We start from the raw sequence: 27178 nt of genomic DNA, 5'->3' as shown, positions 1-27178 counted from the left end.
GGTAGATGCTCTTGCAGAAGTATAATAATCATCATAGTCTACCTCAGTTGTTCCTTGTCATTCTAAGCGACCATGTGAACAGACACTGCAAGCAATTGAATGAAATCAAAATAAGCCTGGAGGTTTGTCCTTTGACTTCTTGGAGAAGAAGACTGAATTTACTGAGTGGAAATCAGAGGTCATTTGCTGAGTCTGCTGATTGCAAACCAGAGGTAATTTTGTGATCATGAGATCACAGAAACATTCTGGTTGGAAAAGACTCTCAGGAACACCAAGTCCAACCAAGAACCCTATTCTACAAGGTTGACCCTAAACCATATCCCCAAGCACGACATCCAAATGACTTTTAAACACATCCAAGGTTAGTGACTCCACCACCTCCTTGGACAGCCCATTCCAATGCCTGACCAGAGATGTCCAGGTGTGTTCCAGAACACAATGTAGTTTTCCTTAGGAAGTACAGAAGTATCTTGTGTCTGGCTCTCTTACACAGATTGTTCTTGCACACCCCAGTGGCTTTCTGAAGTTACTTAGGAAAATAATTAATTGGAAAATGTCATCTTAATTAAGCATAGTTCAATAATTGCATTAGAGCTCTGAAATGCAACCCAGTTCCAGTGCTGCACAGGAGTTCTCTGGACTTTAAAACTGTGATACTTTTATGTTTCATTAAGGTGATGATGGTGGTGGTGGTGGTGGTGTTGGTGAAGATGATGATGGTGGTGATGGTGAAGATGATGACGATGATGATGATGAAGATGAATACATGCCTCCTAGCAAGAGGCCAAAGAACACTGAGTCAGTTAATGGACCTGTCAGTGTTGGGAGGAAAAGAAACTTCAACTTTGGTAAGATAAAGATTATTTTGCCTTTCTGGTTCATAAAAAGGCCTTAGGCAGTTCACGCCACCTGAGTGAAACACAGCAGTGGAAGTATGCAGTGGAGAGCCCAGAGCTCTTTGTAGATGTTACTGCAGAAGTACAATCATCATCATAGTCTACCTCAGTTGTTCCTTGTTATTCTAAGCGACCATGTGAACAGACACTGCAAGTAATTGAACAAAATCAAAATAAGCCTGGAGTTCTGTCCTTTGACTTCTTGGAAAAGAAGATTGAATTTACTGAGTGTGCTGAGTGATGGCAAACTGGAGGTCAGGAGCTTGTTCAGTTTGCTATGAACAGTGAAGAATGAACGAGAAGAAGTGGCCTGCAGTTGTGCCAGGAGAAATTTAGGTTGAAGATGAGCAAAAATGTCTTTACAGAAAGAGTGGTCAGGCATTGGAACAGGCTGAGACCAGGGAGATGGTGGAGTCATCATCCCTGGAGGTGTTCAAGAAATATGTGGACATGACACTTTGGGACATGGCTTAATGGCCATGGTGGTGTTAGGTCGAAAGTTGGACTCAATTTTAGTTGTTTCCAGCCAAAACTACTTTATCATTCTAAGATGTGCTGAGAGAAACCACATTTGGGAAGGTAACCAAATGGCTCTGTTGCCTACCTTGAGCCCTGTTGAGATCTTTTTGGTAGTGTTCTTTTGTGATGCCTTCTCTAGAGTTCACGCTGCAGAATTGCATCCACACGCCATAATTATTCTGGTTAAAGGTACCTCCTGGGTGATTTGTTCCAGCCCCATACCTCTCCTTTATTTCTTCTTTTAGTTTGTATTTGGGAAGATATCCCACAATTGTGTGTACTTTTGTAAGGTTCTGCAGGATCAGGAATAGGTCCTTTGGCACAGAGTTCGAGATGTTTATTAGGAATGCTGGGATTTGAGGTTAGTTGAAAAATCCCCATGCAATTTCTTCTGACATCTGTTTTGTGCAGATGGTTCTCTTTTCAGTGAAAATGAACAGAACATTATTGAGAGCTCCATTATCAAAACAACTATTGCTACAGATAGGCATGTAGCATAAGTTTAGTTGTGGTTGGATCAGGAGAACATAGTGGCAACATTAGTCGAGGAGAAGACTGAGCAGGAAATACTGCAGAAGCTTGCTAGAATGTTTTGCTTAGTAGAAAACAACAGCCAGTCTTGGCAGGCCAGCAGTGTTTGAAGGGAATAAACAGTGAGGTTGAGTAAATGTAGAGAGCAAAGCTAATAAAAAATTACCTTTGATAAAAGGTAAAAGTATGATATCAATGATAAAGCTTTGAGTTGTTTGCAGTGCTGAAACACCGGATAAAAACATCTCATACCTCACCTGCTCACTTGTGAGTTGGCTTTGTGGGTTATCTCTCTGGGCTGTTCCCAAGAAACCTTTGCTCTTAACCACCTGTTGCACTGGTAGATGACAGTGTTTTGCAGCACAGAATCACAGCATGTTAGAGATTGGAAGGGACCTTGAAAGATCATTGAGTCCAACCCCCCTGCCAAAGCAGGATCACCTGGGTCAGATCACACAGAAGGCAGCTCTTTATTCCTGGACTTCCTAAACTGTATTGTGGTTATTGCCCCTTCCATTCACAGCTGATGTTCACCTGCCATTCCAGGGTGTATTAGAAGGGCTGTGGTTAGCAGGTCGAGGGAGGTTCTCCTTCCCCTCTACTCTGCCCTGGTGAGGCCTCATCTGGAGCATTGTGTCCAGCTCTGGGTCCCCCAGCTCAAGAAGGAGAGGGAGCAAGGAAGATGAACATCTTCCTTATGAGGAGAGACTGAGGGAGCTGGGGCTTGTTAGCTTGGAGAGGAAGACTAAGGGGTGCCCTCATTAATGGAGTCTCCCTCTCTGGAGGTATTCAAGAACTCTCTGGATGAGTTCCAGTGTGATCTGCTCTAGGTGATCCTGCTCTGGCAGGGGGGCTGGACCAGATGAGCTTTCGAGGTCTCTTCCAGCCCCTGATATTCTGTGATTCTATGATACAGGAAGTAGAATTTCTCTGTGGGGCTGCAGGGGCTGCTTAAACCAGCAAATGAATGTGAGAAGCTTTGGAGAAATAAACTTCATTTGTTGTAAAGGGAAGAAGAGCATCTGTTGGAAGTTGCAGTGCTGCTGTTTGGATGCTTCAGAAGACTTTGCACCTTTGTCTAGTGAAGTCTCAGATAACTGGACAGCAGAAATGAACGGGCTAATTTTATCATTCACAGCTGCACAATGGCAAAGGACTGCAAAGGAGGTATAGATGAGAGAGAAATCTGTCATCTGATAAGGAGCTTCAGTACTTTACATAACAGTGATGAGATCCAGATGTTTGATAGCTGTGAGTTGGAAAGACTTCCTGTATGCCTTGATCGGGTCTGAGATCAGGTACCCCAAGTGGCCTGAGAAACTGAATGAATTGTGATGGGTGCCCTTAGTTTTTGTGGAAACAAGCAAACGGAGTGGAAAACAAAATAATTGTAGCCAGAGGGAGGAATGAAAAGTGTCTGCTACAATGCTTGATAGAAATTGATAATCTTTGGGAAAGGAGGTCAGATTTCCAAAATATTTCTGCACCAACTATTTAAAAACATCTTTGCTGGAAGGATCTGACACTGTCAGTAAAATTCTTTTCCCACAGCATTTTGGGTTTTCCCCCTTCTCAAAGATTTTATCAAAAGCTCAGGAGTTTCAAGTTGTGTCTTATAGTTGTGTCATGCCATTTTAGTGGGGAAAAAAAGAGGTCTCCTTAGCTGTAGTTTCACTATGACAATGGTGGAAGATGTGTATAGGGTTGTTTTTTCCTCTGTTTTGACAACCTGCAACATGCTTGGAGTTGCTGTGTGTTTTCTGTTTTATTTCCCCATGGAGTACTGTGTGATGGGAATAGCAATGTGCTTAGCATAATTTTCTGTGTGCTGTTGGTTGTCTTTCCTGTAGTGGATGTTATCTGGAGCATGTCCCAAGGAGCAGAAATTGGGGTAGATTGAAAGGACTGGATGGAGTGGGGAAGTAGTCAGCAATGTTGTTTAACTGGGATGATGTTTCCCAGGTATCAGAAGGAAATGACCACTTACCTTATTGTTTAGACAGGAAATCTGAACAGCTTGCAAAGAGTGATTGCTAGAACAGTAGTAGCTTAGCCTTAGAATCATAGAATCAGCCAGGTTGGAAGAGACCTCCAAGATCATCCAGTCCAACCTGTCACCCAGCCCTAGCCAGTCAACTAGACCATGGCACTAAGTGCCTCATCCAGTCTTTTCTTGAACACCTCCAGGGATGGCATCTTCAACTTGACAACATCAGCACAAAGTATGTGATGAAGGAATGTCTTTTACAGTGATTGGTGTGAATCAAAGGGGTTAATAATTCCAACTTGCTGATTATAACTTCTATCAGTTACCTGATAACCCCTCTGGATTTTGAAATCTCTCTGTAGCCAAACTTGACAATTGACTCAGCACTTAAAAAAGTAGCTGAGAGTCAGTTTGCTGATCAAAATGTGAGCCAGCCTGTGACAGATCTTTTTTTTTCCAGTTGCCTCTTCTCTGTGCCTGGATTGTGGTGTATTTGATTAGTAAGCCCTGAAGTGTTTCTGTGGGAGAGAGAGGAAGTAGTTGCCTGAGAAAAATCCACATGGAATATTTGGCCAGTAATTGTGAGGTTTGATAACTAAGAAAAATGAAGCCTTGACAGTATAATGGCTCATACAGGTACACTACAGCATGCTAACTAGTGGAGGGGGACCAGGCTGACTGGCACCAGCTTCTTCTACAAGAGCAGCCACAACCAATGTGCAGAATTATTATATTATTTTGTTTATTGTTATTTATATACTTTCATGTGGTTGTTTTGTAATGTGCTATGGCATTCTTCCTGGCTGTTTTCTCTCTGACAAAAAACAGCCTGAGTTTTAGAGGAGATCATGTGCTGTCTGGTCCAGAGCTTGATGAACTGAAAATGTCTCTACTTTGTGACACCTACTCCTGAGTTGCAATCTGGAGCTACACAGGCACCTTTCAAAACCCTTTTCCCAGCACTGTCCATGTGTGTTCACCAGCTCAGTTGAATAAAGAGGGTTTTCCCCTTCAGGCCAATAAATTCTCACTTGTATTTTCCAGCCTCTTACTGGTAAAGCTGCTGTTAATCTGTTGTTCTGTAGGTCACCAAAAATGCAGGTGGCAATTGTGCTTGAATTGGAGAGAGCCTCTGCTGGCTGCACGTCTGCAGTTAAAGGGGAATATACTGCAAGCTTGAAATGACACAGGGAGTTCAAGACATGTTTATCAGCTAAGCAGCTGTGCACTGCAGGGTAGCAGTAAAAAGGGTGTCAGAAGCAGTTCTATAGATTTATCCACAAATATTTTATTACCAGACATAAAGCACTTCGGTGATGTAGGTGATGTGCCAGGTAAGTAGAGTGAAGAGTTTATATGTGGACACAAGGCAGCGAGCCAAAACATCCTTACCTCTAAACAAGATCTTCTTGCTCACATCTGGAGCACACTGCCCTATTGATACCCATGAAATTACAAGTTTAAAAACATGTGAGCTTAAACGTGGCAACCAAAGCTGTGTACCTTGCTCTTGAGAATGACTGATTTAACCCCATTTGATTTGGGTTCAAAATTCAATCTTCTTTCTTGTCTGTTTTTTTTATACAACTGGAAGTGTAATGGCTTGAAAGGCCTCGTTTTTTGACCTCTGCAAGCTACTAGATGCAAGACTTTGGTGTAAAATAAGCTGTAAATACAGTTTGCTTATTAAATCATTCTTAAGAAGCCAGCCAGCATCTTGCACCATCTACAGAAGAGTTGTGGCATTTTCCTCAAAGCATTGAGGTGGTACAAAAAGCTATGAAAATGTCTGCTCTCTGTCACAGGCAGGAAATTAGGTGTTAAATTTCTGCCATTTAATCCAGCTCTCCGTTGAACACACAATTGGATTTGGATAACTTCTGTCTTGCAGCCTGCATCTTCTTTCAGAAATAGGATTTCTGGGGATGTTTTGCAAGATCAGGACTTGGAGAAATGCTGGATTAAGGTAGAGGTTGGCACAATGCCTCCTGACCCAGATACTCAGACAAATTTGCACCAAAACAACTTGATGTACTTGCTGTATAAGCTTAATCAAGCTTTGCTAATTAAGCTTTCCAGTGCCCAGCTTTAGATAGCTATCAACAGCAGATGGAAACTGACTTTACCCTTGATGGTAGCAAGAGCTGCTGACCGAGCCATCAGAGAAACCGGTTTTAGAAGCAGCTTTTATCCTGCTTTATGTTTGGTTTTAAAGCTTTATTTGACATCTGCATAACTCTTGCATGTGATTTAAAACGATTTATTCTGTCCTTAGTCTTTCTGAATGTATCCATGTCTTCTAAGGTACAACCTACACCATACTCTACAGGCACCTTTGCAAAAGCAAACCAGTGCATTGCAGTTAGTGGTAATGGGGATTTTACAAGAGATTCTGTTTCGTTTCTGCTCTGACATGTCCTCCTCTTTTCTCTGCAGAGAAGTGGAATGCAAGGATTACAAACTTGAGAAAACAAGTTAAAGAGGTGTTTGAAAAAAAATATGGTATGTATGGCACTCCTTTCCAAACAGGTGCCTCGAGGCCTTCCGTGTCATAAATCACAGCTTTTTGGCTTGCATCTTCTTGTTGGTTCACAAACACACCACTGCTGACAGTACCAAAGGGTTAAGTATTATTAGAAGAGTTAAAATTGGGGAAAGTAGCTTTTTTTGATGAGTAATTTCAAAATGGAGTGCTTGTGCTTAGCACCCAAAAATGAATCTTGATTTTGTTTTCAGTCATGCTCGATTTCCTGGAGCTTCAGTTTGCTCATATCCTGGGTACCCACATTTGAGAGGGTTGGCCTTCTTTCTGGAATTACTTGGGGTCCTAAAGTGAAATGATCTTCTAACATGGCTCTGGGAAGAGGTTGCCACTGATGGGTTGTTCCTTTATGATTGATTTGCAGTGGAGCAACTGTTATATGTTATATACTCTCTTGGAGAGAAAAAGAAGTGCACATCTATGAAACTTTGTCTCCTTGACATATTTTGTGCCCACATATCACAGACTAAAACAACAGCAGCAGGAATTTCTAAAGGGTGCTCCTCTACTGTGAAAAGTGGAAGTGCTTTCAGGATGGACCTTGTGATTCAGAGTTCTTACATGTTTTGGATGTGACTATCATCTGACACTGAAACAGCCCACTGAGAGCACTCACACTGAGTCAAAACAGTTCAGAATCAGATTCCCAGGATTTTAATTGCTGTAGAAAAGAACATCATTCTTGGTGAATTGCTTTAATTTGGGGGTTAGTGTTTGCACATTGCCAGCTTAAAAATCTCTTGTGAAGGCTGTTGAATACTAGGCTGCTATTCCTGACTCTCCATGGCAGGCCAGATGGTATTAAATTCTCCTCTTTTCCCCTGTTGATGACAACATTTCATTGATTCACAAACCAGTTCTTTTCTATCTGTATGGACATACAGTTTCCCAATTATGGAAGTGAATTTTGGATGTCCAGAATTCCCAGAATGCTCCTCAGACCTATTGGCATCTGGAACTCCAGTCTTTCAGCAGTGTCAGTCACTGTCATCCATTACAACTGACATGTCTGAAAAACAGATTTATTTTTGTGTTTAGATGTAAACTAAATGGGATTACTTTTTATAGTGTAAATGCAAGACAGTGGCTCACAAATACAGGCTCCTTTATGAAAATGAAACCTAGAATCAAGAGGGTTCCTATGCAAAACCATGCAGGGTTCCAAATCTAAGAAGCCTCACTGCAGACTGTGATGCTGATTTTGTTCTTAGGCTGATCTGAAGAATATTTGCTAAGAGAAATTAAGACTCATTTACAAATCCTTACCTGCTGTTAGTCACTTACTTAAACTAACAGGATTTGTTTTCACTCTGAAGCTGTTCTTGATTGATGCTGTGTGGTGATCTAGATTTTAGGGATGTTCTTGATTGATTTTTTTTTTGTGTTCCTGTGGCTTTTTTTCCCTCTGAGCCTCATCTGCTAGGTTTGTAATGCTTTTCACCACCTGCCATGACAGCCTCCAGGGCTGAGAATAAATTTTTTATTCATTTCTTGGAAGAGGGCTATGACTGCAATAAAAATCTACCTTAATGAAGGACTGATGTGCTACTCAGCAGCTCTTTTGGTGATTGTTCTGCAGCTCCTTTGGTTCAGGCTTAGTAGGGCTCCATTAGTCAATTGCTAAGTTTCATCTTCAGCTTCTTACCCTTCTCTGCACATTTTCTGTCTCACAGAATCATAGAATCAGTCAGGATTGGAAGAGACCACAAGGATCATCTAGTTCCAACCTCCCTGCCATGGGCAGGGACACCCTACCCTAGAGCAGGTGCCCACAGCCTCATCCAGCCTGGCCTTAAACATCTCCAGGGACAGGGCCTCAGCCACCTCCCTGGGCAACCTATTCCAGCCTCTCACCACTCTCATGCTAAAGAACTTCCTCCTCACGTGCAGTCTGAACCTACCCATTTCCAGATTTGCTCCATTACCCCTAGTCCTGTCACTCCCTGATATCCTGAAAAGTCCTTCCCCAGCTTTTTTGTAGGCCCTCTGAGCATCCTCGTGGCCCTTCTCTGGACACACTCCAGCATCTCCACATCCTTCTTGTAATAGGAGCTCCAGAACTGGATGCAGTACTCCAGGTGGGGTCTCAGCAGAGCAGAGTAGAGAGGGAGAATCACCTCACTGGCCCTGCTGGCCACACTTCTGATGCAACCCAGGGCTGGTTGGCCCTCCTGGCTGTAAGTGCACACTGCTGGCTCATGTTGAGCTTCTCATCCACCAGCATCCCCAAGTCCCTCTCTTCAGGGCTGCTCTCCAGCCACTCACTGCCCAGCCTGGATTTGTGCTTGGGGTTGCCTCGACCCAGATATGAGACCCTGCACTTGGTCTTATTGAACCTCATGAGGTTGGCTTGTGCCCACCTCTCCAGCCTGTCGAGGTCCCTCTGGCTGGCATCCCTTCCCTTCTCTCTCTAGTTTTGACATTCTGTCAGTTGAAAACAAGTCTGGTTGAAACAGTTCTCAAGAGTTTTCTCAATTGTTGATACTCAATGCTCATCAGAATAGAAGACTCAGATGGTGTTAGGAGTATCTTGTTTACTTCATTAGAGGTTCTTTGGATTGCTAAAATACACCAAAGCTTTAAGAATTCATTCAGAGGAAAGGATGTGAGGTCCTCCTCTAAGGCATTAATGACTCTTGTAACCCAGATAGTAGTAATAATAATATGTAGAGCTAATGAACTGAAATGTGCTTTGGCTTATAATTAGTCCAGATAATTTAATCTTTCAAAATGTGTTATTAAACAAAACCATAATACCCCAAAGCTTCAGTGTAACAGGTGCAGGCTCTGTTATTGCATGTTTACAGGGTAAAGGGAAAAGGGGAGAATCTGTATATGTATGCAGATCTGCAGCTTGCCTACTATGAATTAGAGTGCTTTTGCTGTGAAACAAAAATATGAATGCTTGCATGTTTCAGTGTGCTGAGGAGTTATTGCCTGCCTGCTAATGTTAGTGTTCTGCAGAGTGATGTCAAATCAGATCATTTGAGTGGAGCCACAAGCCAATCTAATGTTCTTGTTCTCATTTTCTCTTAAAGCTGAAGCTATAAATGCAAAAGGTCCAGTATCTATCCCAGACTCAATCTACCAGTTAGGTGAAGAAGCCTTGGTTGTGGAAGGGCTGCCAGAAGGAGTCCCTTTCAGGCGGCCATCCACGTATGGCATTCCTCGCCTCGAGAGGATCCTGATAGTGAAGCAGCAGATCCGGTTTGTCATTAAAAAGTAAGGAATTTTGCCTTTTCATCCCTGTGTTACTCCTTGTTTTCTGCTGGCTCCACTCTGCTTTATTTTATTTCCAAGAACTTCCAAACAGATTTCTACTGATGCGTTATTTTGCAGTAGTGATGAGTACTTTTGAGTTGATGTTCACTCTGATAAATTCAGCTTCTGAGATGACCAGAGCACAGTGGTGGCTGAGATCTGGACACATCTCTTTGATATTACAGGCTTCTTATTTTGGACAGATCTCTTTGCACTGTTTTAATCTCTCCAGCTGTAGCACACATTGAAAGCCATTGACTTAGGGATCGTTTTATGCTGTGTGAGACCAAACTAGTTACTGATTCCTATGGTTCCGTTAGATGCCTGTACTTGGTGTATCTGAGAGTGGATCTGTTAGTGTTCAAGGAGACTGTAGATGTACCTACAAACTTCCTGAGGGTTCAGTTGCCTGTTGTAGCTAGCCTGGCAAGGTGTCATCTGCCTTTAAAGTGAGGATGTAACAGGAGATGTTCTGGACTCCTTTCTTTCCTTTCTCCTTTCTTGTCTTGGTGTCTTTCCTAGAAAAACTGTGCTGCTACTACTACTTTCTGTAAAGGGAGATGGGACTGGGAGAGAGCCTAGACCAACCCTGAATTCAGGATATGCAGGGAGAGATGCTGGCATCTTTGGATGCCAAGTGGTGGATCTCAGACATGTAGAGCCCTCTGAGATCCAGCACTGCAGCTACAGCTGTGGCAGGCTGAGAGGCAGCTTTGATAGTGGGTGGATATTTACCTTTTATAGTTTGGTGCTTCACTTGAGACAGATGTGATGTTTCACACCACAGATGGGCATCTAGAGTTTAAATGAAGTCTCTGTGAGCAACAGGCGATGTTTTACTGTTGTTGAGTAGTGTAGGGGCTAACCCAGGAGTTTTCATAGTGGATAGGAATCTGCTGATTGCAGTACTGGTGGTAGTGACAGCCCATGCCTCTGTGCTAGCTGCCTTCAGCACAGATGCCAGTTTCTCAAATTTGAGAGGTTAAAGTTCAGTTTCTGTCATCCTAATGCTTGCATATAACCAGAAAAGAGGAAGAAATAAAGATCTACTCTTTTTATCTCATTTAACATTACACACTGTGCATAGATTTTAGACTGTATACAATTCTGGCACCTGCTTTCATCAAATTTCTCTTAGTTGTTGACAGTAATTAATGTATGCTGCTAATCGGTTTTGTTGTGTGTGGTATCCAGAAAGTACTTCAGTTTGATGAGAAACATCAGAATTTCAGGACATGTTGTTCCAATATGGATAAAGCTGGGTGTATTTGGGAAATACATCTAGAAATGTATTTGGGAAAGAGAAACTTCTTTTTTTAAAGGTTAGGTTTTTGCTTTGGATCATTTGTTTCTGATGAAGCATGTCTTAGGCATCAGAGGTAATTACAATCTGTATGTCACCTTGAAATGTTATGGCTCAAGTGGGAGAGTATCAGGCATGAAAAGTACTTTTGTCAGTATGATTCTGACCAGCTTTTACAATACTTAAGTGTTAACTGGAATTTAATATTGAATTGTGGTGCCCCCTGTTACTCTTTTTCTGATCCTTCAGCGCTAACTTGAGGCTGTAGCTGTAACTTCTGGTTTATCACCTTGTATGGCACTGTTGAAGCATGCACCTTCAATTTTTTAGGCAGGAGCTTTTGAATTTGCCACAAGTTGCAGCCCCACCGCAGCAGGGTGCAGTACCACCGCAACAGAACTCAGCCCCACTACAGCAGGGGGCAGCAGCATCACCACAACAAGAGGCATCACCGCAGAATAAACCAGTTGCAGGAGGTAGGTCTTCAAATGTGTGAGCTGCACAGATACAAAGTGATTTCCTATTTGTCAGCCTGAGTGGTGGCTACTCTTTGCTTTTACTAATAACATATTGGAAATTGGTTGGAATTTTCTTCAGCTACAAAATGCCAGCAATTTTCCAGTTTGCATGGCTGAGAGAGTTGGCTGGGTAGGCATCTGTCTGTGTCATGGAGTAGTTGCTTATGTATGTGCCAAAATGAGATGTACTGAAATGCAGTAATTGACATACTGCCTATAGCAAGAGTTATTACTGCAGAATCTGACTTGCTGAGATGCTGGCACTCCATTTTCACATAGCAGTGCAAGGACATTCTGTTCCAACCACTTTTGCCCTCAGAAATAGTTCTCAGCAGATGCTTGCTCTTACATGTTTGGTCTTCAGCATGTCCCTGTCGAAAGGGAACAAAAATGACCACGTGAAAACAAAACTACAAGAGCAGACTTCTGTTACAATGGCAATGATGAGCTCCTTTCCACGTAAGTTGGGAGAGAAGTTTAGCTGGGGAAAAAAATACCAAGTCTGAATGAATTGTGCCTTTGCATGGGCACTTGGTGGTAAATTACTTTCCTGGCCTGGTTTTTCTCCTCTGTTGTATTCTACTGTCTCTTGGGCTTCGGAGTGGTTTGTGAATTGTCCAATTAAGCCAACTGTTGAAAGCTTGTGTGCACGAACAAATTGCTCCCAACCCCAAAAAGCTAACTGGCAACCTCAGCCTGGATAAACTGAATTTTTAGGAATACCAGAAAGATTCTTAGTTCAGGCAAGAATGCAAGCATATGACTGCAGCACCACTGTGGTGTGCTGTATATTCATGGCCTTCTGTTGTAAAAAGTGTTATCAGAAGCTGTCCTTAAGGTGAACATTAAGGATCTAAATTAAGCCAAGAAGTTCTGTCCTAAGGATGTCACTTTAATGTGTGTCACTTTTCCTGTAGTACAAGTTAACCTGGTGCCTTGATTCTTACTAACCTGCTCCTTTGAGCACCACATTTGACTACAAAAAAGTAGGTAGGCTAATGACTGAGTCTTAAACTTAACTGCTTTGTCATGTGGGTTTCAAAATCAGCCTTTTTCTCTGTTGTTGCTGTTGTATTTAATATGGTTGCACTAATTCTGAAGACAAAGCAGGCACATTGTATGTCTTGTAAAGGCTCTCTAGCTAAAAATAACAAGTGGTAACCCATTTTTATGGCCCTGGGTTAGGAACAGTCACTTTATGCTGCTTGTCTTATAGACCTCTCTATTATTTTTCTGAGAAGAGAACATCTGTGAATACTGTTGATAACATCTCTGGAACACAGCTCAGAAGACAGCAGCTGCCTGAGCCTCTTTTGTCTCAGTTTCCTTTCCCAGCAGGTCATTGTCTACTGCTCCACATGCCTGCTGCTATCTTAGCAGGCAGAACTATGGAGCACCGGCCCCTGCTTTCAGCTCCTTGTGGCTCCTTAACTTATGTCTTAGGTAGTGTCAAGTAAGCATTTTGGAGAGTTGGAACTAAGCTGCCTTATCAAGAAGAATGACAAAATCCCTGGAGTCATTTGTTGTAGCTATTTAATCACAAGGAATGGGCAAAACAGATGCTGGAAGTTCAGTGTGAAAATACATAGAATCATAGAGTCAGTCAGGGTTGGAAGGGACCACAAGGATCATCTAGTTCTACCCCCCCTGACATGGGCAGGGTGACCCTACCCTAGATCAGGCTGGCCAGAGCCTTAAGCAAGAAGCAAACTCTTAGATGCAGCTATTGTGAAGAACTTGCTCTGGGGTCATCAGTGTGTAGTGAAAAGCTCTTGAAAGCAAGGAACTTTTAGAAAACAGAATTAGCAATAAATGAATCCCATCTCCCAATGGGATCTACAGGCTGGGGAGGAGGAGGATAAAAGCATTGCAGTTCTTCATAGCACTGCACTGTGGATTTTGTATCAGGAGTCATAGTTCAGTGGATTTTTGTTTTGTACTATTTAAAGGTTCTGTCATTATTTTTTCCTGATAATCAATTTTCTTAGTTCCAGATTGAATCCATGCTCCTTCCACACAGCATTTTCTGGGTTACCTTAAAAGGCAGGATGGTTAAAAATAAAATTGAACAACTGAAAATAGAACCAAAATAATTAGGGAATGTTGGTTTTGTTCTGTGTCTCTCTGCAATACAGTGCAAAATGAGTGGTATGCCAGAATTGTCCAACTGAGGAAGACAGTAGATGAACTCTTTGCTAAAAAGTTTGGTAAGTACAGTAAAATCATTCTCTTTTCTGCCTTTGTGTTTCTTGAAGGCTGCTTTCATTGTTTGCTTTGAATGTCACCGATGAAGGTGTAGCAGAAGTTAACAATTGTGGCTATTAATTTCTGTATGAATATTAATCTTTTTAATTATTAATGTTAAAAAATCAGAAAAATTCTCTGAGGTTCTTTAGATTTTCGGTCGACAGGGAGTAATAGCAAAGAATTAAACAGTTTAAACAGTCAGAACTTGGAAAACAGTAACACGGGAACAGGAAAAACTCTAATGCCTATGGAGTCTTGGCATTCACTCGTGACTCTTTGGTCCCTGAGTAAGTCTCCTATATGAAAGGCACTTCCAAACTCGTGATGATCCCGAGGTGAAATACAAATATTTCAGGCAGAGGAGGAAGGAGATGCTGCTAAGCTGGCTGGTGTGAGTTGCATACGGGTGGCCACCTGTTAACCAGCTGCAAAGAAGGAGAGGCTCCGTGCAGACAAGGGCTCATGGAGAAAGGCAATGCCAACAGGCTGGTGTAGAAAGGCTAAATGCAGAATGGCTGCAATAGAAAGGCTAAACACAGAAAGGCTAAACTCAGGCTGCGGTAGAAAGGCTAAACGCTGAAAGGCTGCTGTAGAAAGGCTAAATGCTGAAAGGCTAGTGTAGTAAAGGTGTGGTTTCTAAATCATCCCCCATTATATACCCGATTTGAAAGTCAAACTGGCCAATAGGCACTAGCACCATTGTTCTGGCCAATGAATTCAAAGCTTTGTGCCTACTTCGACCACGCAGGCATGGTTAGGGCAGCACAAGACACCTGACATGAGGTGCTAAGCCCCCTAGACCTGAAGGCTTTACTGGGGTGAAACCCTTATTGTTTGCTCATCTACTCACCCCCAGACTCTGCTTCAACAGGGTGAGGAGAGCCAGGGTTAAACCTGCCTGGCAGGATTTGTGCCCTACCAGGACAGAAGGAGACCTTTGATCAGGTCTTTTTCAAATATTTAGAATCCTGGCAGTGGGGTGAAAAAGAATTTGTGTACCTTACTGTTTATACAACAAAGGAAAATCATAGCTAAAAAATTCATGCCTTATACCTACAACTCTTCTAATTGCTCTCAATTCCTTCCTTTTTAGATTTTCTTTTTCCTTTGGATGGTGAATAAAGCAACCATTTATTTGTTTATTTATTTATATCTGTAATTAAAATTAGCCTCAGAACATTTCTGGGTGAATTTTTATGTTCTCTTCAACATTTAAAAAAAATAAATAATTAAAAATCATCCCTCCTAAGAGATGGAATAAAATTGTTACATGATGCTCTAGAGCAGGTGGAAAAAGCTTTGGACAAAATCCCTGTGTAATGCCCCAGGAGGGAAATGAGGAACTTAATAATCTTCAGTCTAGCATTGTGAGTGCCTAATAGCAATGTGGTACAATGTGATCAGTTTCTATGGGTTTGGTATGCTGAGACTTGGACTCTTGTTGGGTTTAGGTAACCTGCATTGTCCCAGGTTCTAAGGTTCCTCAGCCTGAAGAACTGATATCTTGGCTCACATTGAGTAAAGGCTGATGGCCAAACTTTTGAGTTTTGGGATTTATTTTGTTCTAACAGCTGAGGCCCTGGGGAGCACTGAGCCTAAAGCTGTTCCATACCAGAAATTTGAGGCCCATCCTACTGACCTCTACGTGGAAGGGCTGCCAGACAACATTGTCTTTAGGAGTCCCACCTGGTATGGAATCCCTCGCCTTGAAAAAATAATTCGGATGAGCCACAAGATAAAATTTGTCATCAAAAAGTAAGTGTTTGTCTTAATGCCTAAAGATGTTTGAATTCAGTTTTTTCTAAGGAAAAGGGCAGACAAAGACCCTTTCTGTAAGGAAGCACTTGGTTTCATTAAATCATCAAACATTCAGTCTCTAGTTAGCAAATGGGCAGATGAAATATTCCACATAATGAAGTGGATATTTGTAATGCAGACACGTCTTTAAAAACAGCTTTGTAGCATGTAGGTGTGAAGTACATAACAGGAACCCCCAAGCTTCTCAGCTCATGTCATGTAAAGCAATAGCAGTTAATTTATGTCAGGAGTGTGCAGATGATGTGTTTTCTGGTTGCAGGCCAGAGCTGCTAACTCTCAATACACCTGAAGTTACTCAGCGCCCGCCAGACAACTCAGGTGAGTAAGACAAGTGCAGCCTCCAAGTTAAAATGGAAAGGTTTGGTGGGGAAACGTGAAATCAATGCAATATTTTTCAACAAGTAACCCATCTGTGATGAGTATGCTGACCTGCTTTTGGTGAAATCTGGAAAGAATAACTGGAGTAAGTGAGCAATCATCCTGGCCTGTATCAAGCCGGAGTAGGGAAGTGATGGTTCCCCTGTACGTGGCACTGGTAAGGCTGCACCTTGAATACTGGGTTCAGCTTTGGACCCCTCACTGCAAGAAAGACAATTTGGTGCTGGAGTGTGTCCAAAAAAGGGAAATGATGCTGATGAAGGGTCTAGAGAACAGATAATTGAAGAGTGGCTGGGAGAAGTGAGAACTTTAGCTTGGGGAAGAGGTAGCTGAGGGGAGATGTCATTACTCCCTGAAAGGAGGTTGGAATGAGGTGGGAGTCAGTCTCTTTTCCCTAATATCAGGTGATAGAATGAGAGGAAACAGCCTGAAATTTTGTGCCAGCAAAGGTTTAGATTGCATGCTAGGAAAGATTACTTCAGTGCAAGAGTCAGACGTTGGAACAGGCTGCCCAGGGAGGTGATAGAGTCACTGCTCCTGGAGGTGTTCAAGAAATGTGTGGGCATGGCACTTGGGGACATGGTTTAATGGCCATGGTGGTCTTAGGTTGACAGTTGGACTCATTGATCTTAGAAGTCTTTTCCAACTGAAACAACTCTATGATTCCATGCCCATGGGTGGCATTCTGCATCAAGGTGCAGTCCAGCTGTCTTGGAATGACTGGGACTAACCTGCACAGCCTGGCAAAGCTGGAGTTACTGGCCTGACCTACTGAAAGCTCTGGAGCCCTTTAGTATTTCACAGCTGACTCAGGACTTTTGCCAGGCCTCTGTGGTAAGAAGTTGCAATGACTTCATGCAAGCATAAAGTGCTTTAACACAGGAGAAGAATCAGATTGGGTTTTGGTGCTGACTGCTCAGAATTGGAGTGCATTGACACTTTCTTGCTTCAGAAGGATACAGTCCAGGCCTTTTGAGGTTTTCTTAGAGTGTGAATCTGCTTGTAGTAATAAACAGAGATCCAGGGCTTCCTGGGTTCTTCCCCCCACTCATTTCACTGGATAAACAAACTACAGCTGTAGGAAGTTAGTGTATGCAGCTGACTTTAGGGGGAAAAATAGGAAAGAATACGATTTAATAATCATGTAATCAGTAGTCACCTTACGTCACCATGATGAGTCTGGAAAGGCTCACTAGAAAAGACTGTGCTTAATGTGGAGCAGAAGGAGAAGGCAACATCAAGGGTTTTTTCCCTTTGTTCTGTTGCCAAAACCCTGATTGTCATCAAATATGACAACTTAAGTGACAACTTGACAATTAAGTAATAACACCAGGTGCCAATGATAGCAATAAAAAAAAGCAGCTAATAAAATCCTCTTTCTGATTGCTCATCATTCTTAAAACTCAGGCTGTGTGACTGTTCAGAATCACTTTCCTGTTTTGTGCTGGTTATTTCACTGTGATTTGTCACTAGCTTACAGGCAGGTCTGGTATTACCAGTGCCCACAGGGCTTAGCAGGATCCAGGGTTTCATGTCAGACTGGTAAACACAGCAAATGTTCTCTTGGGCTTAGAGCCCAATGAAACTCATCTTCCCAGGCAAAAGCTGAGGATCTTCTTACTGCAGATGCAAACTGTGCCCTCCACAGAGAGTCTGTGAACAGCATTTTCATTTTTTTAAGTAAATTGGTCTGAATTCCTTTGCTAGTGAGACAGCAACGTGTGAATATGTATAAACACACGTGCAAGTGTTAAATACCTGTGAAATCTATCAAATAAGTAGGCCAGATTGTGAGGATTATTACTGCATCTCGCCTTGGAAATAAAAAAAGCTGTGAATAAGCAAGGTTAGGTAATTTGTTAGCCAATAATATCATTCAGAACCAAAGCATTTCTGTATGGCTTCCTTCATGCCTGTTTTTCACAGCCGTCAATGCTTTTAGCTCAGTTGCAGTTAATTAAGTGGGTTGTGATGAAAAGTAATGAATTATGATGCTGTTTGTCAGGGAAGAAGTGACTTTTATTGCTGCTGGTGTGTTTTGCTTTCTTCTCCAGCTAAGCTACAAACTGTCTGCTGAGGGTAGCATTCCTGTAATTCACTTTTATTTACAATGGAGGACAGGACTGGAGATTGGTTTTTATGCTAATCAAAATGGTTACCTAAGCACTCTTTAAATCCTCATCTTCCATCCTAAACAGTGCTATTCTTATGCACCATAATTAATTAATTCCAACTATAAGAGAGTGGAATATAAGAATAATTCCTTCTTGCACCTAAAGGCTCTGAGGAAAAAGTTCTCCCACTTGGGCCAAGGTTTGAAATGTGTAACTACACTTAAACAGATTTTTCTGTACTGCAGAGGGAATTACATCTATCATTTAAGCTTCCATTAATTATCATTGCTCTCTGTGTGTCCTTATCTAATCAGATGTGACTGTGCTGATAGTTTTGTGGTGAAAGAAACTTGTGCAAATGTGTCTTTTTATCTAGAGCTGGGTGATACTCTGACACGTATCCATGTCTGGTTTTCAGGGAAAGAAGACTGGAATGTCAGGATCACAAGGCTAAGAAAGGAAGTAGAAGAGATATTTAATAAGAAGTTTGGTAAGTTGAATGTGAAATAAACTGTTCTGTAATGCTGCTGCATTTTAAAAGTCACCTGTGAGAAACAGGTTAAAATGTTAGTGTGCTTAAACACTGAAAGCCTACTGGGACAGTTATGGAAATCTTGACTCTCTCACCTAACTTCTATTGACTCTTCCATGTAACTGACATAAATGACTTTATGAAAACAGCCTTATTCTTCCCAATTTTGGAACAAGAGACAATGATGCCTGCACAAAAAGGTGTGCATCATTTTTTGGTGAAAAAAAAAATCTCAGAAGAAGATATTAGACAGTGCAGGTTTAGATGGTTCATAGATTCATACAATGGGGACCTTAAAGATCATCTCATTCCAGTGTCTCTGCCATGGGCAGGGACACCTTCCACTAGCCCAGGTTGCTCGAGGCCTCATCTAACCTGGCCTTAAACACCTCCAAGGAGGAGGAGGGGGCATCCTTGGGAAAGCCCAAGTTTGCAGGGCAGGCCATGGCTGGGCTGGAAGCTAAGCTTCTGCAAAGCAAAATGTGCCAGACTACTTGGAGACAAAAGAACTGATACCTTTTGGTTTTCCATCTGCCTCTTTGGATGTTTCTGAAGCCCCCAGATGAGGGAACATTCAGCATTTATCAAGGCCACAGGATACAGGAGTGGCCCTGCAAAAGGAAGTGCTGGGCAGTGGCACCAAATGACCCCAGTGCAGAGGGCAGCTGGCTCTGCCTCCACCCTGCTTGCTTGCTTTTATAGAACCTTAGAATGGTTTAGGTTGGAAGGGACCTGAAAGCTCATCCAGTTCCAACCCCCTGCCATAGGCAGGGACACCTCCCACTAGAACAGGTCACTCAAGGCTTCATCTAATCTGGCCTTGAACACGTCTATGGAGGGGGCATCCACAGCCTTCCTGGTCAACCTGTTCCAGTGTCTCACCACCCCACTGTAAAGAATTTCTTCCTAATTTCCAGTCTAAATCTGCTCTCCTCAAGCTTCAACCATTCTCTTTTGTCTTATCACTACAAGCCCTTGTAAAAAGTCATTGCGCAGCTTTCTTATCTACTTCCTTCACATACTGGAAGGCTGCTCTAAGGTCTCCCTGGAGCCTTATTTTCTCGAGGCTGAACAACTGCAGCTCCCTCAGCTTGTCCACGCAGAGGAGGTGCTCCAGCCCTTTGATCATCTCTGTGGCCTCCTCTGGATCTATTCCATGTTCTTCTTATTCCGGGGGCACTGAAACTGGATGCAGTAGTCCAGGTAGGGTATCACCAGAGGAGAGGGGGAGAATCACCTCCCTGTCCTGCTTCTCACACTGCTTTTGAAGCAGCCCAGCACACAGCTACCTTCTGTGCTGCCAGCGACTATTGCCAGCTCGTGGTTGAATTCTCCATCAGCTTACACCCCCAAGTCCTCCTCCTCAAGACTGCTCTTGAGCTACTTCTCACCCAGCTCGGATTTGTGCTATGATCTCTGTGACAAGATGGACCAAGTCCTCATTTGCACTTATTCTACAGACAATCATGGAAAATCTATTTAAGTATTTCTCTTGTGTTGTTTGCTTATCTCTGAGTAACAGAATTTCTGTAAGCCAAGCTTCTTAAATTAATTGAATCATAGAGTCATAGAATCAGCCAGGTTGGAAGAGATCTGCAAGATCATCCAGTCCAACCTAGCACCCAGCCCTTGAGATAGGATCTCCTGCATTTGAATGTGTAAACTTATCACTGGATCTTTATTTTCAGGTGAAGCTCTGGGGCTTTCAGAGGCAGTGAAGGTTCCCTACCCTTTGTTTGAGTCACATTCTAAGTACTTGTACGTCGAAGGCTTGCCAGAAGGAATCCCCTTCCGGAGTCCCACCTGGTTTGGAATTCCACGCCTGGAAAGAATTATCCGTGGGAGAAGTAAAATCAAATTTGTTGTTGAGAAGTATGTTTGTCACTCAGTTGTTGGAGTTTTAACTTACTTGATTTTCTTCAGTCACTTCATTTTTTTTTTTCACTTTAAATGCTAACTAAATTCTGTTTCCTTAAAAAGAGCATTTTGCATGTATGTTTTATCTCATTGCCTTATTGATGGTCACTGGAAAGATATTTCCAGATGTTCAACATCTCTGTCAGTGATATGGACAGAGGCATTGAGTGCACTCTCAGCAAGTTTGCTGATGACACCAAGCTGTGTGGTGCAGCAGACAGGCTGGAGGGAGGGGATGCCATCCAGAGGGACCTGGACAAGCTGGAGAGGTGGGCACAAGCCAACCTCAGGAGGTTCAACAAGACCAAGTGCAGTGAAATACAAGGATACACCTCCCTTATTAAATTCATATAGCTGTATGAATTGTGTGTTTCGAGCATTAGGGATCATGGGGAAAAATATTTTGTACCTGGAAAAGCTTTTCTTTCCTTTTTTCTTCTCTTCTCCCTCCCTCCCCCCTGTCTTTTTCTATTTTTGCCCAAAATAAGCCCAGAAAAAAAAAATCAAAGAAGAAAATGTACCTTTTTGTTTCCTAACTTTTTGTGTTTATGGTAGATGCAGAGTCACCCATTCTTTAAGCAGAGTTCTTTTGTAGAACTGGTGTTGTGTAAATCTGAACTCAATTCCAAGGAATCTGTACCATTTTTGCTCTATTATTTTCCTGTGATTGATTGATTAATTTGTCTTCTGTTTGACTTTTAGGCCTGAGCTTGTCACATCCTCTTTGCCTCCAGAACTGGCTAGTAAAGTAAACGTTGAAGGTAAACAGTTTAGTATTATTTGCCACCATCAGTTCATGGAATGATAGAGTGGCTCAGGTTGGAGGGGACCTCAGAGATCATAGACTCCAACCTCCTCGCCATGGGCAGGGATGCCTCTCAACTAGAGCTGGCTGCTTGAAGTCTCATCCAACCTGACCTTCAGCACTCCAGGGAGGAGGTATTCACAACCTCCCTGGGCAGCCTTCAGCTTCAAACCATTCGTTCTTGTCCTATTGCTAGATGCCCTTACAAAAAAATCCCTCTTCAGCCTTCCTGTAAGATCCCTGCAGATACTGGAAAGAAACTCTAAGGTCCCCTCAACTTCCTTAGCAGATTGAGAGATCTTTGTGCTTGAAAAGTACAAGTTTTGCAAAAGGAATTATTTCAGATGGTCTTGCACAAATAGCCTTTAAATCTGCAGTTGTTTGCAAATGTTACTCAAAACATGAATTTATCTATTTTTTTTTTGTTTGCTTGTTTAACAGTATTGCAATACAGAAAATGGAATTTACCCAAATGTAGCAACTTTTATTCTGCTCTTAGTGGGCTAAATCATATTTAACTTACACCTGTGAGCTGAGGTAAATAACAATGATGTTTTGTGAGAAGAAAATCATTTAAGTTTCTCTGTTAAATATTCAGAAGTTGTTCATTTGGTTGTTTAGATGATAGAAAATATCCAAGCTGTCCTTCACACTTTGAAACAATGAAGTCTTCTGTTGAATTGGTGAAGTGATACCTGCCTTTTTCATGAGTTCTAAGGCTACTCTTTAAGGCTGTGAATGTGGCCTTGTTGCTCAGATTTTACTTTGTGCTTAATAAAGGCAGAAATGATTCTTCAGTCTGCTGGGCTTTTCAGAATGCAACTGTTGTCTCAGTAGCTGTGCAGGATACGCATTGTCCAGGGTTTGTTCATCACACCTTGTGTTACCTTGACTTCCAGCAAGGAGTCCAAAGAATTCAGAGAGCTCACAAAGTCCTGCAAGCAATGCAGAGGTCCCAGAGATTGAAGTCACTGTTGAAGAAGGTATGGAATAAATATCCTTAAATATTCTTCTAATTCTATGCCATTCCTCTAATGTTTTCAGTTCTTCTCAGTTTTCATAGCCTGTAATTAACTTAACAGAGGCATCTTGTGTAGCAAAGTCAGTTTAATTTCAGAGCTTTGACTACAATTTAATTTAGAAGCAGCTTTATTTTTCATTGCTGGGTAATCCTGGCTTCTGTGCAGATGATGATTATCTGAAGTGCTGGAATTTGACAGCTTGTTTGGGCCTTTTATTTGGCTTGCTTGGGCCTAAGCCCGGCAGAGATGTGCAAAATGTGAGCAGAAAAATGGCAGACCTATTCAGTTTTATCAAAGGCTTAAGTACAGCCCTGGAAGAACTTACTAAGGGTTTCTTGTGTTGTACTTTTTATTCTGTTATTGATTCAGAGGTTTTCTTCAGCAGTCAGGTCTGATGCACTGTTGTTTTCGTATAGTGGCCTGCTTCTGCTCTCTGCATTCATCTGTGTAATGTCTTTTTACAGGTCCTGATGGATCAGATAAAACAGATCGTCAAACCAGCTCTCCAAGAGATGGGTCCCCATCAAGTTCAGCTCTACGACCAAGAGACTTTTCTTTTGGTGAGTGTTGTGGGAGTTAACACACAGGCACATACTGAAATTTCTAGTGGTTACATGTCAGAGATACTGTGGATGTGTGGAGAACACTGTGAAAACGCAACACAGGTCCATTAGATCTGATTGATTTGTATTCAGAATCAAGCCCTTTAGACCTCTGCTGTCTGTTGCTTGACAGTGCTGAAGAGCCACGAAGACTTGCCTGGTGCACAGTACCAGCAGAACCCAGCTGAGACTTGATATTGTGCATAAGCTTTGTCAGTGCTCCACGGATGTGCGGTACTGAGCATCGCTGTGCAGAGGAACTCCAGTGGTGTGCAGGAAGCAGGAAAGATTTGGAATAGCTTTACTATGGCATGATCCAAGCTATTTTGTAAGGTGGCTGTTATAGACCTCTCCAGTTCTGGAAAATCAGTGAGGGAAAATCCAGACAGGACCAGAGGCCATGTAGTCATCTTTATGAGCACTGGGCCAGAGCTATGTAGCTATGAAGGACCAAACCTATCTCCCCAGAGCTCAAACACAGAAACTCTGGCATTGAACACAGGGTCAGTTTGCAACCCAGGTGAATTCCTGATAGTCATGTGAGGTGAATGACTGTATTCAGAGTAACTGAGCAGCTCCTTTTTGTTCAGCATTCTTACATTCTGAGTTTATTTGCTTATGTTTATATAGGAGTGTGTTGCTATTTGCTTTACTGTATCTGTCCCACATGCTTTCATTTTGGCCTTATGGCCATAAAGTGTGAATCAAAGTACTCCTTTCCTCCTACTGAGCCACTTTAGCATGAATGTAAGATACTAATTCTGTATTACTGCCCTTTTTGGCCTGGGCACTATTTGTGTTCAGAGTTATCTACAGTTTTCTTGGACTTGCTTGTTATTGTTAGACCTCAGCTTTGTTTTAGAAGAAGTCTGTGACTTTTTTAAACCTTTCAGTGAGTTCTTAGTTTGTAGAACAGCTGTGGACCACTGGCTGCAGCCACAAGTGAGCTGGTTTAGGAATTGCTGCTGATTGCTGTCAGGAAGGAAGTGCCTAGCTGAATGCATGTTGAATCTCACCTACTGAAGTTGAAGCTGTGATAGAGTTTGTAGTTCTGAAGAGGGAGGTTTATGTTTCAGAGCTTTGTCACTGAGCATATGAGGAACTTCCTGACACTTTTTGGTCGCTGGTACAGAGGAGTAAATTTTATGTTGCTTCATACAGTAAATTTAGATCACTCTTGGGTTAATTCTCCCTTGCCATATTTAGTAGAAATGTCATTAGAGCTTTAGGAAGATGATAATTCAGGTGGCTGTAGGTTTAGATGGCAGCAGGATGTTTTGGTGCAGTTTGCAGAAACAAAACCATTTAACAGATTTTACTGTCAGAGTAAATTGGTTATCAAGCCTAATAAAATATTTATCATTTATTAAGATATTCTTCCACTGTGTGAGTGTTAATCTAATTCTTCTAATTCTCTCCTGGCAGACTCATGGAATTCCAGAATTAGTGAATTAAAGGAGAAAGTAGAAAAAATTTTCAGTGAACAGTGTGGTAAGTTTGTTGTTTTCTTTTTTAACTCAGAAGTCTTCTTAGGAATGTTGCAGTTAGACCTATGAGAGATACAATCCCATCTTTACTCCAAAGGCCCTGCAGTCTTTGTGTACTCCAGACAGTTTCTCACTGGAGTTCATTCTTCTGTAGGCTGCTTTCAATTCTGTGACACATTTCCACAGTTACTTTATTTGGGTTTGGAAATGCAGAAGTTGTGGTCAGGTTATGCTTGTTTTGTGACCCAGAGACACAGTGATTCCACATCCTGACACATCTGTTGTAGCTTTCTTTACTCTGCTTATGAATGGGATGTGGTATGTCTTCACCTTCTGCATGACTTGATGTGTTATGGATGGTATCTGCAGAGGTGTGTTCCATCCTTCTTCTGGGGCAGGCTCTGTGGAAGCTAATGACTTTTGGAATGAATGACAACCCATTACTTGTCTGAGTGCAGTTTTTGGAACAAGAGCACTAATCTCACCTACCCTTGGTGCTGTTCTCCAGCAGAGCCAGAATGCCTTGCCCATAATGAAGTGGACTGCAAATAGGATGCTCCTGTATCCAGACCAAACCAGTGGCATGAACTGGCTGCAAATTACTGATTTTCAGCTACAAGCTGGGATCAGATTTACTGCAACAGAATGAGTTGTTTGAGACCATCTGTTCATTTTCTTCTGCCTGCACATAGCTGTCACCAAAAAAGCCAAAGCCTGCTGGTTGCACCTAATGTAGTATATCTGTGCCAGCTCTTACATACCATTTGTACCTGAGCTTTTCCTTTTCTTTCATAGAATCATAGAATAGCTTAGGTTGGAAAGGACCTCATAGCCCATCTACGCCAACCTCCCCACCATGGGCAGGGATGCATCTCAACTAGGCTCAACTGCTCAAGGCCTCATCCATCCTGGCCTTAGACACCCTCAGGGAGGACACGTTCACAACCTCCCTGGGCAACTTGTGCCAGTGTCTCACCACCCTTATACTGAAGAATGTCTTCCTAAGATCCAGTCTAAATCTACTCTTGCTCAGCTTCATTCTCCCTTCTCCTGTCGCTAGACACCTTTATGAAAAGTCCTTCTCCAGCCTTCCTGTAGGTTCCCTTCAGGTATTAGAAGGCAGCTCTAAGGTCCCACTGGAGCCTAATATTCTCCAGGCCAAACAACCCCATTTCCCTCAACCTATCCTCATAGCAGAGGTCCTCTGACCCTTGGATCATCTTTATGACCCTTGTCTGGACTTGCTCCAATAGCTCTCTGTCCTTCTTGTGCTGGGGACACCGTAACTGGAGGCAGTATTGGAGTTGGGTCCTCAGAAGAGCAGAGTAAAGGGGCAGAATCACCTCTCTTAACCTGCTGGCCACACTCTTCTTGCTGCAGCCTACGATGTGATCTGTTGTCCATCTTGTTTGCTTTTCAGCGGCAGCCCTGGGGGTGACTGAGCCAGTGAAGGTGCCCTATGGGTTGTTTGAATCCCACCCAGATATTTTCCACGTGGAAGGGCTACCCGAAGGAGTGCCATTCCGACGGCCTTCTACGTTTGGAATTCCAAGACTAGAGAAGATCCTGAGAAACAAATCCAGGATAAAATTTGTTATTAAAAAGTAAGACTCTCATGTGCACTTCATAATCTCTTCTGTAAGAGTTCAGATACAGACCAAAAAACGAAATAGCGTCACCAAATTGCTAATTTCCTCTATAAAATAACCCACTGGGATAATATTAGTAAATGAGGAAAGGCTCAGAAAGCTCCTGAAGGAGTGGAGCAAGACACAACAATTTCTTTGTTCTGAAGAGACAATCACAACCTGTTTTGGGAGAAAGAGCAAGTCCAGATTTCGTAGCCCTTTCCAATTACCACAGCATTGGTTTAGTGTCTACTGCATGGATTGCTTTGGAGTTGCTCATAAATCTTGTTGGCAGTGTACTAAGAGCCCAAGACTGGGAATTCATATATTGGAGCTTGCAAGTATTTGTCTCACCTAGAATAGGCTTAGTTGCCAGTGTAGAATGAGTGGCAAGAGGAGTTATGGAATCTTTCAGCCACTTCATTCCTGGCTGTCTGTTTGGCTAAGAGGCCATCACTTACTTCCTGTCATTAATCAATTCAATTAATTTCATTTATTGCATTTTCTTTGGTGGTCTTGAATGTAATTTCATTATTTTACATTAAATATTCAATCTGTTTGCAGGCCTGAGAAGTTTAAGGCAGCTCTTAAGGAAAGATCTGGTAAAGGCCTCCAAAGTGAGTTTTGCAACTGCTTTATGTTCTAGGTGACAATCTCTTGTAAGGATTAAATGCAACTTGGAAGTGCTGGGTGGTATTTGCTAATTCCTGAAAGATTCTTTCCACACTGTGGTTGGTTGTGTTTATAAGATTGGAAAAGCACTTACCAGTGACAGTTTACATTTGTCTTTAGCAAAGGGCTATTATTTTTTAAGTTGTTCACAATATTCATGCCTCTAATAGCTTCTTTACTACCTTTTAATTGTTGTAAGTAATGTCTGATCCACAGGCCAGGTCTGGAAATAAATTATTTGCACCTAACCCATAGACCATCTAAATGACAACTGCTCCACAGATAGGAGTGCAGATAGCCAGTAGAAAATTGTGTCAGCCAGGTCTTGGATTAAATGTTCCCATTCATATAAATAGCTATTATTATGGGCTGGCAAAACTCTGAGTTACTTACACCATG

The 27178-nt window shown here is 42.2% G+C and overlaps 1 protein-coding gene across 16 annotated transcripts in view; it reads left to right on the top strand.

Annotated features, from left to right (window-relative positions):
- GTF2I (general transcription factor IIi) overlaps positions 1-27178 on the top strand; it is an 87898-nt gene that overhangs the window by 47021 nt on the left and 13699 nt on the right. For 15 of the 16 annotated variants that reach the window (XM_064166220.1, XM_064166222.1, XM_064166221.1 and 12 more), the window contains 15 exons: positions 675-848; positions 6370-6435; positions 9514-9697; positions 11370-11515; positions 13693-13764; positions 15376-15559; positions 15882-15940; positions 18533-18604; positions 20335-20518; positions 21266-21324; positions 22268-22351; positions 22855-22950; positions 24418-24483; positions 25900-26083; positions 26672-26724. In XM_064166220.1, coding sequence (XP_064022290.1) covers positions 675-848; positions 6370-6435; positions 9514-9697; positions 11370-11515; positions 13693-13764; positions 15376-15559; positions 15882-15940; positions 18533-18604; positions 20335-20518; positions 21266-21324; positions 22268-22351; positions 22855-22950; positions 24418-24483; positions 25900-26083; positions 26672-26724 — 1683 coding nt within the window. The remainder of the gene's footprint in view (positions 1-674; positions 849-6369; positions 6436-9513; positions 9698-11369; positions 11516-13692; positions 13765-15375; positions 15560-15881; positions 15941-18532; positions 18605-20334; positions 20519-21265; positions 21325-22267; positions 22352-22854; positions 22951-24417; positions 24484-25899; positions 26084-26671; positions 26725-27178) is intronic. The other variant, XM_064166228.1, reaches the window with a different exon arrangement.

Source organism: Pogoniulus pusillus, chromosome 27 (assembly GCF_015220805.1).
Source record: "Pogoniulus pusillus isolate bPogPus1 chromosome 27, bPogPus1.pri, whole genome shotgun sequence".
NCBI lineage: Eukaryota > Metazoa > Chordata > Aves > Piciformes > Lybiidae > Pogoniulus > Pogoniulus pusillus.
The sequence above is the reverse complement of the archived record's forward strand: the minus strand, read 5'-3'. Positions and strand labels throughout refer to the sequence as shown.